The 12,371-nt window shown below is 45.5% G+C and overlaps 1 protein-coding gene across 6 annotated transcripts in view; it reads right to left on the bottom strand.

The window, feature by feature from the left end:
• Window positions 1–12,371, bottom strand: part of SEZ6L (seizure related 6 homolog like) — a 218,526-nt gene that overhangs the window by 26,515 nt on the left and 179,640 nt on the right. For 4 of the 6 annotated variants that reach the window (XM_033233061.1, XM_033233062.1, XM_033233060.1 and 1 more), the window contains exons 11-12: window positions 10,234–10,428; window positions 6,944–7,135 (exon numbers count right to left, since the gene is read on the bottom strand). In XM_033233061.1, coding sequence (XP_033088952.1) covers window positions 6,944–7,135; window positions 10,234–10,428 — 387 coding nt within the window. The remainder of the gene's footprint in view (window positions 1–6,943; window positions 7,136–10,233; window positions 10,429–12,371) is intronic. The other 2 variants (XM_033233064.1, XM_033233065.1) reach the window with 1 other exon arrangement.

Here is a 12,371-nt window from a genome sequence, read left to right as displayed (position 1 = left end):
CTTGTTACTTTTGGTGGTGTGGTTTATGTCTCTGGGATGGGTACCTCAGGAGTCGTCCACCACGTCCCTACCAAAGAGGGGAAGTTGCAGCAAAGTGGAGGTGTGATAAAGACCACATTCGTTTTGCTAACAATATCAGCAACAGTAATAGTAACATCGTTTATTGAGCCTCCTGGGCCTGAGGGATTCAAGGATCAACTGGAGTCAATCCTAGCAAATGAGTTATGTGTTTGATTCTATATATTTTTAAAAATATTTTCCCTTTCTTACTCTAGGGAATGTGATTCTACAAATATATAAGCAGATCATTTCTTTCTTTTTTTTTTGAGGCGGAGTCTCGCTCTGTCGCCCGCACTGGAGTGCAGTGGCCGGATCTCAGCTCACTGCAAGCTCCACCTCCCAGGTTTACGCCATTCTCCTGCCTCAGTCTCCCCAGTAGCTGCGACTACAGGCGCCCGCCACCTCGCCCGGCTAGTTTTTGTATTTTTAGTAGAGAGGGAGTTTCACTGTGTTAGCCAGGATGGTCTCGATCTCCTGACCTCGTGATCCGCCCGTCTCGGCCTCCCAAAGTGCTGGGATTACAGGCTTGAGCCACCGCGCCCGGCCAGATCATTTCAATAAACTGCAGCAGCTGTGGTGACAGATGTCACTGTAGGTTCCATGGGAATTCTGAGGAGAGAAACACAACCCAGCCTAGGGAATCAGGGAGGACTTCCTGGAGGAGGTGATGTTGACGATTCCTTCATAGACCTGTCTCTCCACCCTCCTTTCCAAATAGGCCCCAGGTTCCATGAGAATGTGGGTCATACCTGTTTATACTTTACTGTTTTTTCCAGGGGCTAGTGCCAGGGTTCCCAAACTGTGCACCAACGTGACCCAGGATGCCACCAGGAACTCACTGGGGTGCTGTGGGAGTTTTAAAAAGTTCTGAGGGCCGGGCGTGGTGGCTCACACCTGTAATCCCAGCACTTTGGGAGGCCGAGGTAGATGGATCACAAGGTCAGGAGATCAAGCCCATCCTGGCTAACACGGTGAAACCCCGTCTCTACTAAAAATACAAAAAATTAGCCGGGCGTGGTGGCGGGTGCCTGTAGTCCCAGCTACTCAGGAGGCTGAGGCAGGAGAATGGTGTGAACCCGGGAGGCGGAGCTTACAGTGAGCCGAGATCGCGCCACTGCACTCCAGCCTGGGCAACAGAGCCAGACTCCATCTCAAAAAAAAAAAAAAAAAAGTTCTGAGGAAACACAATCATATGTTGGACCCTTGTGAACTACCAGCTTGAGACAGTTCACCGTTTCAAACATTATATTGCGCCACCTTTTTTTCGATGATGACCCATCATTGCAAAGTTGGATTTTTTTGTGGTGCTCGTGCTAAAAAGCAAGAACTGTGACAAAATCAACATGTAACAGGAAATTAGGGTGGTGAAGTCCCATCTGATCCTAACGTTTGAGAAGTTTTGCACAGCCCAACGGGAATACACATCCTCGTAGCAGCAATTGTCATTATTATTATTATTATTATTATTTGAGACAAAGTCTTGCTCTGTCTCCCAGGCTGGAGTGCAGTGGCGTGATCTCTGCTCACTGCAACCTCTGTCTCCCGGGTTCCAGCGATTTTCCTGCCTCAGCCTCCTGGGTAGCTGGGATTATAGGCACATGCCATCACACCCAGCTAATTTTTGTATTTTTAGTAGAGACAGGGTTTCACTATGTTGGCCAGGCTGGTCTTGAACTCCTGACCTCGGGTGATCCGCCCGCCTCAGCCTCCCGAAGCGCTAGGATTACAGGCATGAGCCACCGCACCCGGCCAGCAATTGTCATTATTTCATAATGAAAAAAAAATTTTTCTTTTAATGTATGTGCATTACTTTTTCAAATGGCTACTACGTTGTGAAGAGATAACTATTCATTCAGTTGTTTGTACCTAACTGTTTAATAAATGGAATTGTTGGGTTTTTTGGCCTAGGAAATCTCTGAAATAATTCCTGTGACACCAAGGGTATTGTGAGTTGAGAAAGTTTGGGAACCTCTGTCCTAACGTGTGCCTGCATATAGGAGGCCTGAACAACTGAGTAAGTTGAATAACTGAGTTGCTCCCCACAATCCTTCTTGGTAAAGGGTATTATTTTCTTTCACAGATGGGGGCTCTGAGGCCCAGAGAGGGCAAGTTACTTGCCCAAGGTCACTCAGCAGAACTGGAGGGTGTGTCTGACTTTGACACCCAGACTCTTCCCTTTAGCTCTGCTTGACCTGTCTGTTCTAAAAGTGCCCTGGGATAAATGGACTAGGATTAAAAAGACATGGCTTTGAGTTCCAGGGGACCAAACTATGGCTTCGGGCAAGTGACTTGGCAAGAGGCTGTAGACATTCAGAGCTTATGCAGTTTTCTTTCCTTTTTTCCTTTTTTCTTTTTTGTTGAGACAGGGTCTTCCTCTGTCGCCCAGGCTGGAGTACAGTGGTGTGATCTCTGCTCACTGCAACCTCCGCCTCCCAGGCTCAAGCGATTCTCCTGCCTCAGCCTCCTGAGTAGCTCAGATGGCAGGTGGCCCACCATCAAGCCTGGCTAATTTTTGTATTTTTAGTAGAGACGGGGGTTTCACCATGTTGGCCAGGCTGGTCTGGAACTCCTGACCTCAAGTGATCCTCCTGCCTCAGTCTCCCACAAGTGTTGGGATTACAGGCGTGAGCCACCGCACCACTGGGCCCGTTTTCTGTCTGCTTCCTGAGCTTCTTGGTGGAAGATCTTTGTCCACTCTTAAGCACCAGAGATTTGCCCAAAAGCTGAACCGTAGAGTGATGAGGTTGGGAAGATGCTTTCGGGTTTGGTCAGGCTTGAGTTACAATTCTGGTCTTCCTTTCTGTTGTGTGACCTCAGGAAAGCTACTCACCCTCTCCAGTCCTTCTTTGCCTGCTTTTAAGTGGACAGGCATTCACCTGTGCAATGTCTATGAGGGTGAACAGTGTCAGTGCTGGGGAAAAGGTCAGCCTACTGAAGGGGCTCATCAAATCGGTGCTGTTCCCTTTGTTCAGCCGACAAAATGTTTCAAAGCTGTTTTATGTCCGACAGCCTCAACCTTAAAAATGCCTTCAGAACCTAGACTGCATCCTCCCTCTTACTCAGGAGCCGCGCTGCCAGAATCCGACCATCTCTCGCCTCCTGTGTTATCTCCCATCAGCCTCGCCCGCTTGTCACGTCGCTGCCACCACACGCCAGGCTCCTCTTCAGGCTTTTGGGAGTACTGCATGTCTCCTGACACCCCGCGTGGCTCGTGAACTCATTAGCATGGGTGTCAGGGAAGCCGTCTCTACTCAGCACTGCAGGTCCAACACTGAGATTTCAGGGAAAAGTGTCCCCGAAGGGAGGGAGGAAGGCTTGCCTCTTGGAAATCCAGCAGCAGCTGCAGCAGCTCGGAGGGTCTTTAGAGACTGGGTCTCATTGGCGAAGTGCGTTTTCTTTTTTAAAAAATGATGTCTCCACCTTTCAGTATTTTAATAGAAGCTTTTCATCTCTGGGTCTCTGCAGCTGGAGTTACTAAAGTGGCTGCTTCTGATCGCTCTTGCAGTCACTAGAAGGAAATGGGAATGGCACTCACATCCTAGGGCTGCCCTTGACAAAGGACCACAAATGGAGGGGCTTGGGACAGCAGAAACTTATTGGTTTGTAGTACTGGGAGGCTGGAAGTCCAAAATCAAGGTGTCAGCAGGGCCATGCTCCCTCTGAAAGCTGCAGTGGGGGGATTCTTCCTTTGTGCTCCCTGGCTTGCAGCTGCATCACTCCAGTCTCTCCCTCTGTCATCCCGTGGCCTTCTCTGTATCCGTGTCCCCATCTGTGTCCAGATTTCCATCTTCTTACAAGGACACCAGTCATTGGATCAATACTCATCTTAATCCAGTATGACCTCAGTTTAACTTGATCACATCTGCAAAGATTCTATTTCCAATCAAATCCACAGTTACAAATACTGTGGGTTAGGACTTCAAAGATGCTATGTCCAATCCAGGTCACAGTTACAGATACTGTGGGTTAGGACTTTGAAGACCCTATTTCCAGTCAAGGTCACAGTTACAGATACCATGGGTTAGGACATCAAAGACGCTATGTCCAATCAAGGCCACAGTTACAGATACTGTGGGTTAGGACTTTGACATATCTTTTTGGGGATGGATTGAACCTATAACAGGAACCAACCAATGTGGACTTGGCCCAAGGTTCTGGGGCTTGGGGACGAAGTGTGGTTGTGGTTAAGGGGCTAGGGTTAGTATGTGTGTATAAATACACGCACACGCATACATTCACAAATATATATATAGTGTCTAGAAATGTGTCTTACACATTCAATGAGTGATGATTCTTGTTATCCGTACTTCCCTCTAAATATCAGTTTCCTTAATATATGTGTATATGCATATATATGCACATATGTACACACACATATATGCATACATATACATATATGTACACACTATATATGCACACTCACATGTACACATATACACATGCACACACACACATGTACACACATATATGCATACACACACGTACACACATTACATATACGCATGCACACACATTATATATGCATATACACACATGTACACACATGTATATGCATATACACACATGCACACACATGCACATACACATATGTACACACGTAGGCACATATACACATATGTACACACATTATATATGCATGTATACACACATTATATATGCATATATACACGCATACGCACACATTATATATATGCATATATACACCTATGTACACATATTATATATAGGCATATATACACCTATGTACACATATTATATACATGCATATATACATATGTACACACATTATACTTGCATATATACACATATGTACACACACTATATATACATACATACACAAAAGCACGTATGTTTACAGGTATGTGTAGTGTGCTTAGCAGTGTGTCTTATACATTCAATAAGTAACTATTGTTCTTATCTGTACAGTGGGGCAGTTGCATTTTATCTCTAAGTCATCCCACAGTTGTATTCTATCTCTCAGCTTCCTTCAGCTCTGAAATTTTGGGACTCTGACTAAAAAGACAGATGGAGACCCAGGGCTGTGTGGTCCAAGAATCCCTGTTACTTGTGGAAACAGAATAATAAAGTCTGCCTTTTTGAGAAGGGAAAATAAGAACACAGAAATGGAAAATTTTCTCTCACAAGAAAAGGATCAGATGTTAAGGGAAATCTAGGAAGCAAGTGCTGTGGGCCTAAAACTCTTAATTCTTTTGGGGTCTGTAGAGTAAAGTCCTTCTGCGGGCTGAGGAAGCTGAATTTATGAACTAGCAAACGGGAACTTGGCTTTGGCTGGCTCATGAAGAGAGCAGAGAGGAAGGTCTCTTGTGAGTTTGAATTTGGCTGTGCTCTGTCTTCAACGAGAAGTGACAGATATCTCCATTTTTATTTTCCTGCCAGGAATAAAAGAGTTAATGCATGCGCCATTCTTAGAACGACACCTGGCATACAGTAAGTGCTCAGTAAGTATCAGCCTATCCAATGAAAACAGATAAAGACTTTCTTGCTTTCTGGTTGCCTTTCTGCAGTTTGCTCATCTAAATTGTAGAGCTGCTTGTTAGTGTGGTCATCGAAATTTGTGAAGCCTGTTTTAGGTAGTTGTGAGAAGTCACAAAACATAGCCACTATAGGAGGTGGCCAAGTCTATAAATTGTACACAGTGTTACTCACATCAGATGTAGGGGAATTTATAATCAACTTACAAGAATTCTATTTTTTCTTTTCTCTTTTTTCGCTCCCCCCAGAGTTAAATTCTTGGTTCTTCAACACTATCAAGACCTCAGTGTGGTTTCAGGAGCTTGAGCTGGCTGTAATCCAAATGAAGTTGTTCATAACACACTAATTTAAAATATTAGTGCAGCTGACAGTTTCTAACCCCCAAAATACTGTGTAAGACTCTGCTCCTTCCATATAACTTCATGCTTTCTTTATGCAATGACTGTGAATGCTGTTTGTACATCAGAATCCCTGGAGAGCTTTGAAGTAGTATCCTCCTCTTTTTGCACCCAGGCTAGAGTGCAGTGACACAATCACAGCTCGCTGCAGCCTTGACGTCTCGGGCTCAAGCAATCCTCTCACCTCAGCCTCCTGAGCAGCTGGGACACCAGGCACACACTACCATGCCTGGCTAATTTCTGTATTTTTTTGGTAGAGACGGGGTTTTGCCATGTTGCCCAGACTGGTCTCAAACTCTTGAGCTCGAGTGATTTGCCTGCCTTGACCTCCCAAAGTGCTGGGATTATAGGTGTTAGCCACCACACCTAGCATAGTATCCTCTTCTTAAAATGAAACCAGTGAGGCCAAGGCCGTGGCTCATGCCTGTAATCCCAGCACTTTGGGAGGCCGAGGTGAGTGGATCATTTGAGGTCAAGAGTTCAAGACCAGCCTGGCCAACATGGTGAAACTCCGTCTCTACTAAAAATATGAAAATTAGCCAGGCATGGTGGCATGCACCTGTAATCTTAGCTACTCCGGAGGCTGAGGCACACGAATCACTTGAACCCAGGAGGAGGAGATTGCAGTAAGCTGAGAGGGCGCCATTGTACCCCAGCCTGGGTGACATAGTGGGACTCCGTCTAAAAAATAAAAATAAAAATAAAAAGAAGGAAAGAAAGAAACCAATGATACCATGCACCCAGGGCTACTTGAGGAAGAAAGAGTGACATTTGGTAGAAGACTTAGAGCAATGCAAGATAAATTTACCGTAAATGTTATAGTATGTGTGCCCCCAATCCCTGTTAGGTACTGTTGTGTCACAGTAACAATAATAAAAGTCCCTGTCGAAAAGTAGAATGCTTTCTCCTAGCAGCCCAGCCTCCCATCGTGAACAAGAGGAAGTGAATCTGCTTCTACCTACTGGGGACCCAATTCAATAAACAGGACTCACAAACGCAGTGGGGCAGGCGAGACGTCCAGATGGGAGTCCCTGTTTCACGGCTGTAGCAGGTCAGAAGAGAACTCCCTTCAAGCACAAAACCGGGGTTGCAGGTGTATTGGATGGTGGTCCCCACCAGCAGCACAGGATCCGAAATTAAGCGGGTCGAGTGATCCACCTCTCCGGGGTCGGTGCAATACATAACTACACGAGATGAAACCAGACCAAGTGGACGTCAGACCTCTGGATGACCATGGGTTTGCTGAGAATTGCAGAGTGATTTAGAAAGTTTCCTAACTTGGCCGGGCACGGTGGCTCCTGCCTGTAATCCCAGCACTTTGGGAGGCCGAGGCAGACGGATCACGAGGTCAGGAGATCGAGACCATTCTGGTAAACACGGTGAAACCCCGTCTCTACTAAAAACGCAAAAAATTAGCCAGGCGCGGTGGCGGGCGCCTGTAGTCCCAGCTACTCGGGAGGCTGAGGCAGGAGAATGGTGTGAACCTGGGAGGCGGAGCTTGCAGTGAGCGGAGATTGCCCACTGCACTCCAGCCTGGGCAACAGAGTGACTCATCTCAAAAAAAAAAAAAAAAAGAAAGTTTCCTAATTTAGTTCTTTTCCTTTTTGGAAGATAATGTATCTTTTGCTTGATAAAGGTGGCTAGAGAATAGGCCAGGAGAAAATAGCCTTGAATTTAATTTCTCCTTTAAGAATTTGCCCCAAAGAGATGGAGCGTGGTGGCTCATGCCTGTAATCCTAGGACTTGAAAGGGAAGACAGAGGTGGATGAATCGCTTCAGCTCAGGAGTTTGAGACCAGCCTGGGCAACATAGCGAGATCCAGTCTCTACAAAAAACACAAAAATTAATGGGACATGGTGCTGTACACCTGTTGTTCCAGCTACTCAGGAGGCTGAGGTGAGAGGATCGCTTGAGCCTGGGAGGTCAAGGCTGCAGTGAGCCATGATGGCACCACTGCACTCCAGCCTGGGCAACAGAGTGAGACCTTGTCTCAAAAAAAAAAAAAAACAACAAAAAACTTATATATATACACACACACACACACACACACCACACACACATATACATGTACATATATATGAATTTGCCCAAATAATTTGCATCAGGGTCCAAAGACCTATGTATAAGGTTGCACATTGCATTATTATTTGTAGTTTTTTTTTTCTTTTAAAAGGAAACATTGCAAATAGTTTAACAGGGAAATAGTTAAGTATCATGGAATAGCCATCCCGTGAAATTCTGAGCAACTGTTAAAGAGAAGAAAATGAGGGGGAGCCTTCACTGCTTTCTCTGTAGTGCTGGAATATAGTAAAATAAGCATTCATTACTTTGCACATTAAAACATCAATATAGATAAAAGGAAAACAATAAACCAATTAAAAGAGAATAAATTGGACAACATGTATGATATGAAAAGATATCCACATTTCTGAGCTGAAAAAAAGCAGATGCAGGATTTGGAAGAAGGGACCTGCTGGGTGCAGTGTCTCATGCCTGTAATCCCAACTCTCTGGGAGGCCAAGGCAGGAGGATTGCTTGAGGCCAGGAGTTTGAGACCAGCCTGGGCAACATAGCAACACCCCTGTCTCTACAAAAAAATGTTTTAAATAAGCTGGGTGTGGTTGTTCACATCTGTAACCACAGCATTTTGGGAGGCTGTGGTGGGAGGATTGCTTGAGTCCAAAACCTTGAGGTTGTAGTGAGCTATGGTTGACATATGACACATATATAGATGTCTATGTGTGACATGTGATGTATGTATAATGTGCATGTACACACACACAATTGAAGCAATATAGAATAAATTTTTAACAGTGGCATTATTTCCAAAGAGTAACATCATCAAAGTTTTTCACTTTCTATTCTATCATTTTACTACTGCTTGGGTACTATAAGTAAGCATCGTTACCAATGTCATTTTAAGATATGGCTATATATGTCTTTCAATGTCAAGACAGGATTTTAACCAATGAAAGGTGTTAACAGCATCCAGCAACTTCTATGGGGAGACCATTGTGCCAAGGGGTTTTTCTGACCTCATTTCATCAGAAGAGAGAACAACAGAGGTGATTTGGTGGGTCTCCTCTGTCTTGGATGGAGGATAAGTGAGAGACCCAGCATGGAAATGCAAACAGTCCCACACAGAAGGGGCCCAATTAAAATTTATTTGCTCCACTTTGGGCCTTTTCTTGGCAAAAAATGAGGCAGGTAAGAAGACTTCTATGGGGAACCAGTTCATGTTCATTCCAATCTCTTAAAATGGTTAAATAATAATGATTTTTCCCTCCCTTCCTTCCTCTCCTCTCCTCTCCCTTCTCTCTTTTTCCCTCCATCCCTCCCTCCCTCCCTTCCTCCCTTCCCTTCCTTCCTTCCTTCCTTCCCTTCCCTCCCTTCCCTCCCCTTCCCTTCCTCCCCTCCCCTCCACTCCCCTTCCTTCCCTTCCCTTGTCTTCCCTTCCTTCCCTTTCCTCCCCTTCCATTGCCTTCCCTTCCTCCCTTTCCTCCCCTTCCTTCCCTTCCCTTCCTTCCCTTCCCTCCCCTTCCCTTCCCTCCCTTCCTTCCCTTCCTCCCTTCTTCCCTTTCTCCCTTTCTCTCTTTCTTTCTCTCTCTTTCTCTTTTTCTTTCTTTCCCTCCCTCCCTCCCTCCCTCCCTCCCTCCTTCCTTCCTTCCTTCCTTCTCTCTCTCTCTTTCCCTGCCATCCCTCTCAACAGGGTTTTGCTCTGTCACCCAGGCTAAAGGGCAGAGGCATAATCGCAGCTCAAATTCCTGGGCTCCAGCAATCCTCCTGTCTCAGCCTCCTGAGTAGCTAGGACTACAGGTGTGTCCCACCACACCCAGCTAATTTTTATGTTTATTATTATTTTTTAGAGATGGCGTCTCACTGTATTGCCCAGGATGCTATCAAACTCATGGGCTCAAATGATCCTCCCACCTCAGCCTCCCAAAGCACTAGGATTACAGGCACGAGCCACTACACCCAGCCAAATGTTCTTTTTCACCAGGCTACATACACTCCCCTTCACCAGAGTTCACACCACTCCCTAATGTCTCACACCCAGCTTATCTCACTCGTTTACATTATGGGCCAGGTTTCTGAAGGCACCTGAGTCTGTGATCCCACTGAGGGCTATAAAATGACATTTGTGAACAATGCTTGTGAATTGGTGGGGTAGGGGGAGTCCAGATTCTACATTAAACAGCTCCACTGCACCCACCCAAAAAAGATCCCTGGAAGGGATTTGCCACCCAGGGACCTAGGGGGAAGGAAACGAGACCACTCTTACTTTTCTCACAAAATGGGGGGTCGCTGCTCCAGCTGAGGTCCCACTGGCAGGTGAGGGTGTCACTGCCCACGATGTCATAGCCCGGGTCACACTGGTAGGTGATTCTGGCTCCCCGCACCAGCTCCGTGTGAGAAGTGGTTTTCCAGCCATTCTGGATCTCGGGTAAATCTGAGCAGGAGTCATTCCTTGACACCTCTTTGAAAGAGAAACGTCAGCCTTAGATGGGGGAAGCGGGCTTATTGTTGGGGCCTCCTTTTGTGAAGGCTAGAGGGATGAGCGAAAAGAAAAAAAAGCCTCTAGAAATGACCAACATGCTTCCAAAATCGCTTAACTGGCAAGAGCTCGTCGATAGTGAGGCTTTATGGTTACCTCTCTCTGTGGGCCACTGAACTCACTGAACATGGTCTTGATTTGATAAAACCAGTTTAGGATTTAGAGTCAGACAGAATCCTAGCTCTACCACTTACTAATGGTGTGATGGGGAGACAATCACTTTTTGACTCTGCAGCTCAGGTTCCTTGACCTTTCATGAGGGAGTAATTATAACGACATCTGCCTCACTGTGGCCGCTGCTTACCGGATGTCACTGGATGACTCTCGCCTCCGAGGGTTTCCACTCTTTAAACGTTTTTTTTATTTTTGTTTTTCATTTATTATTATTATTATTGTCATCATCGTTATTTTTACAGGCAGCGTCTCTGTTGCTCAGGCTAGAGTGCAAGGGTGTCATCATAGCTCTCCACAGCCTCAAACTCCTGGGCTCAAGTGATCCTCCCACCTCAGCCTCCTAAGTAGCTGGGATGACAGTCATATACCATCACGGCCTGGCTAATTTTTTAAAATTTTTCTGTAGAGATGAGGTCTTGCTATGTTGTCTGGGCTTGTCTTGAAGCCTTGGGCTCAAGCAATCCTACTGCCTGGGCCTCCCAAAATGTTGGGATTACAGGCATGAGCCACTGTACCCGGCAGAATTTACACTCTTATGTAGTCCTCACCAACACTGAATAGGAGATTGGAAAAGTGGCCCTGGGTGGCTTCCGAGGTTAGGTCATAACCACATTGAGGTTCTCTCCTTGCTCTCTGTTGAATCACTCGTTTCAGCAGAAGTAGCTGCCATATTGTGAGGATGCTCAAGCAGCTCTCCAGAGAGACCCATGGGAAGAGAAACTGAGGCCTTCTGTCAACAGTTGGCATTGATGTGCCAGCCAAATGTGTGAGCCATTTGGAAGTTCATCATCCAGTGCTCATCAAGCCTTCAGATAACTGCAGCTCTGGCTGGCATCTTGACTGGAGCCTCATGAGAGACCGCAGGGCAAAGCCATCCAACTCATGCTGCTCCTGAATTTCTAACCCAGAGAAACTGCAAGATGATAAATGTTTTCTGCTAATTTGGGGTATAATCTATGACACAGCAATAGGTGATTAATATGCTCAGCTTCATCCTAAGAATACCTGTAAATCCATGAGTTTGGTGAATAAGTAATATATGCATTTTTAATATTCATTAAGAGAAATAATTAGCTATCAAAATAAAAACAAGCTGGGCACAGTGGCTCCTGCCTGTAATCTCAGCACTTTGGGAAGCCAAGGCAGGAGGATTGCTTGAGCCCAGGAGTTTGAGATCAGTTTGGGCAATATAGGGAGACCCCTTCATCTCTACAAAAGCAATAACAAAACTAAAAAATGAGCCAGGTATGATGGCAAGTGTCTGTAGTCCCAGCTACTCAGGAGGCTGAGGTGGGAGGATTGCTTGAATCCAGGAGTTTGAGACTGCAGTGAGTCATGAAGGCATCACTGCACTCCAGGCTGGGTGAGAGTGAGACCCTGTCTCAAAAGAAAAGAAAAACAAACAACAAAAAAACCAATTTGAACAAAAATAAATAAAAATAAACTGTTGGTATATTCTTCAAATCCAATTGCATATCATTAGTGAACATGAAGCATACTCCAGAAAATGCTACCCACAGCTTATTACTGTGTCTTTCTCTGTAATTGTTCTGTTTTTCTCCTACAAACTCTTGTTACTAAGGTAGCAATGCATGGCAAACTATTACTATTCTTGCTTCAAAGTGCCCACTGCACAGATTTGGAGGAGCGAGCTAATTATGCTGTATAATTAATTTGCAGTTCTTATGTGC

The sequence above is a fragment of the Trachypithecus francoisi genome, unplaced genomic scaffold (assembly GCF_009764315.1).
Source record: "Trachypithecus francoisi isolate TF-2019V2 unplaced genomic scaffold, Tfra_2.0 Lachesis_group14, whole genome shotgun sequence".
Classification (NCBI taxonomy): Eukaryota; Metazoa; Chordata; class Mammalia; order Primates; family Cercopithecidae; genus Trachypithecus; species Trachypithecus francoisi.
This window is presented reverse-complemented; position numbering and strand designations above follow the sequence as displayed.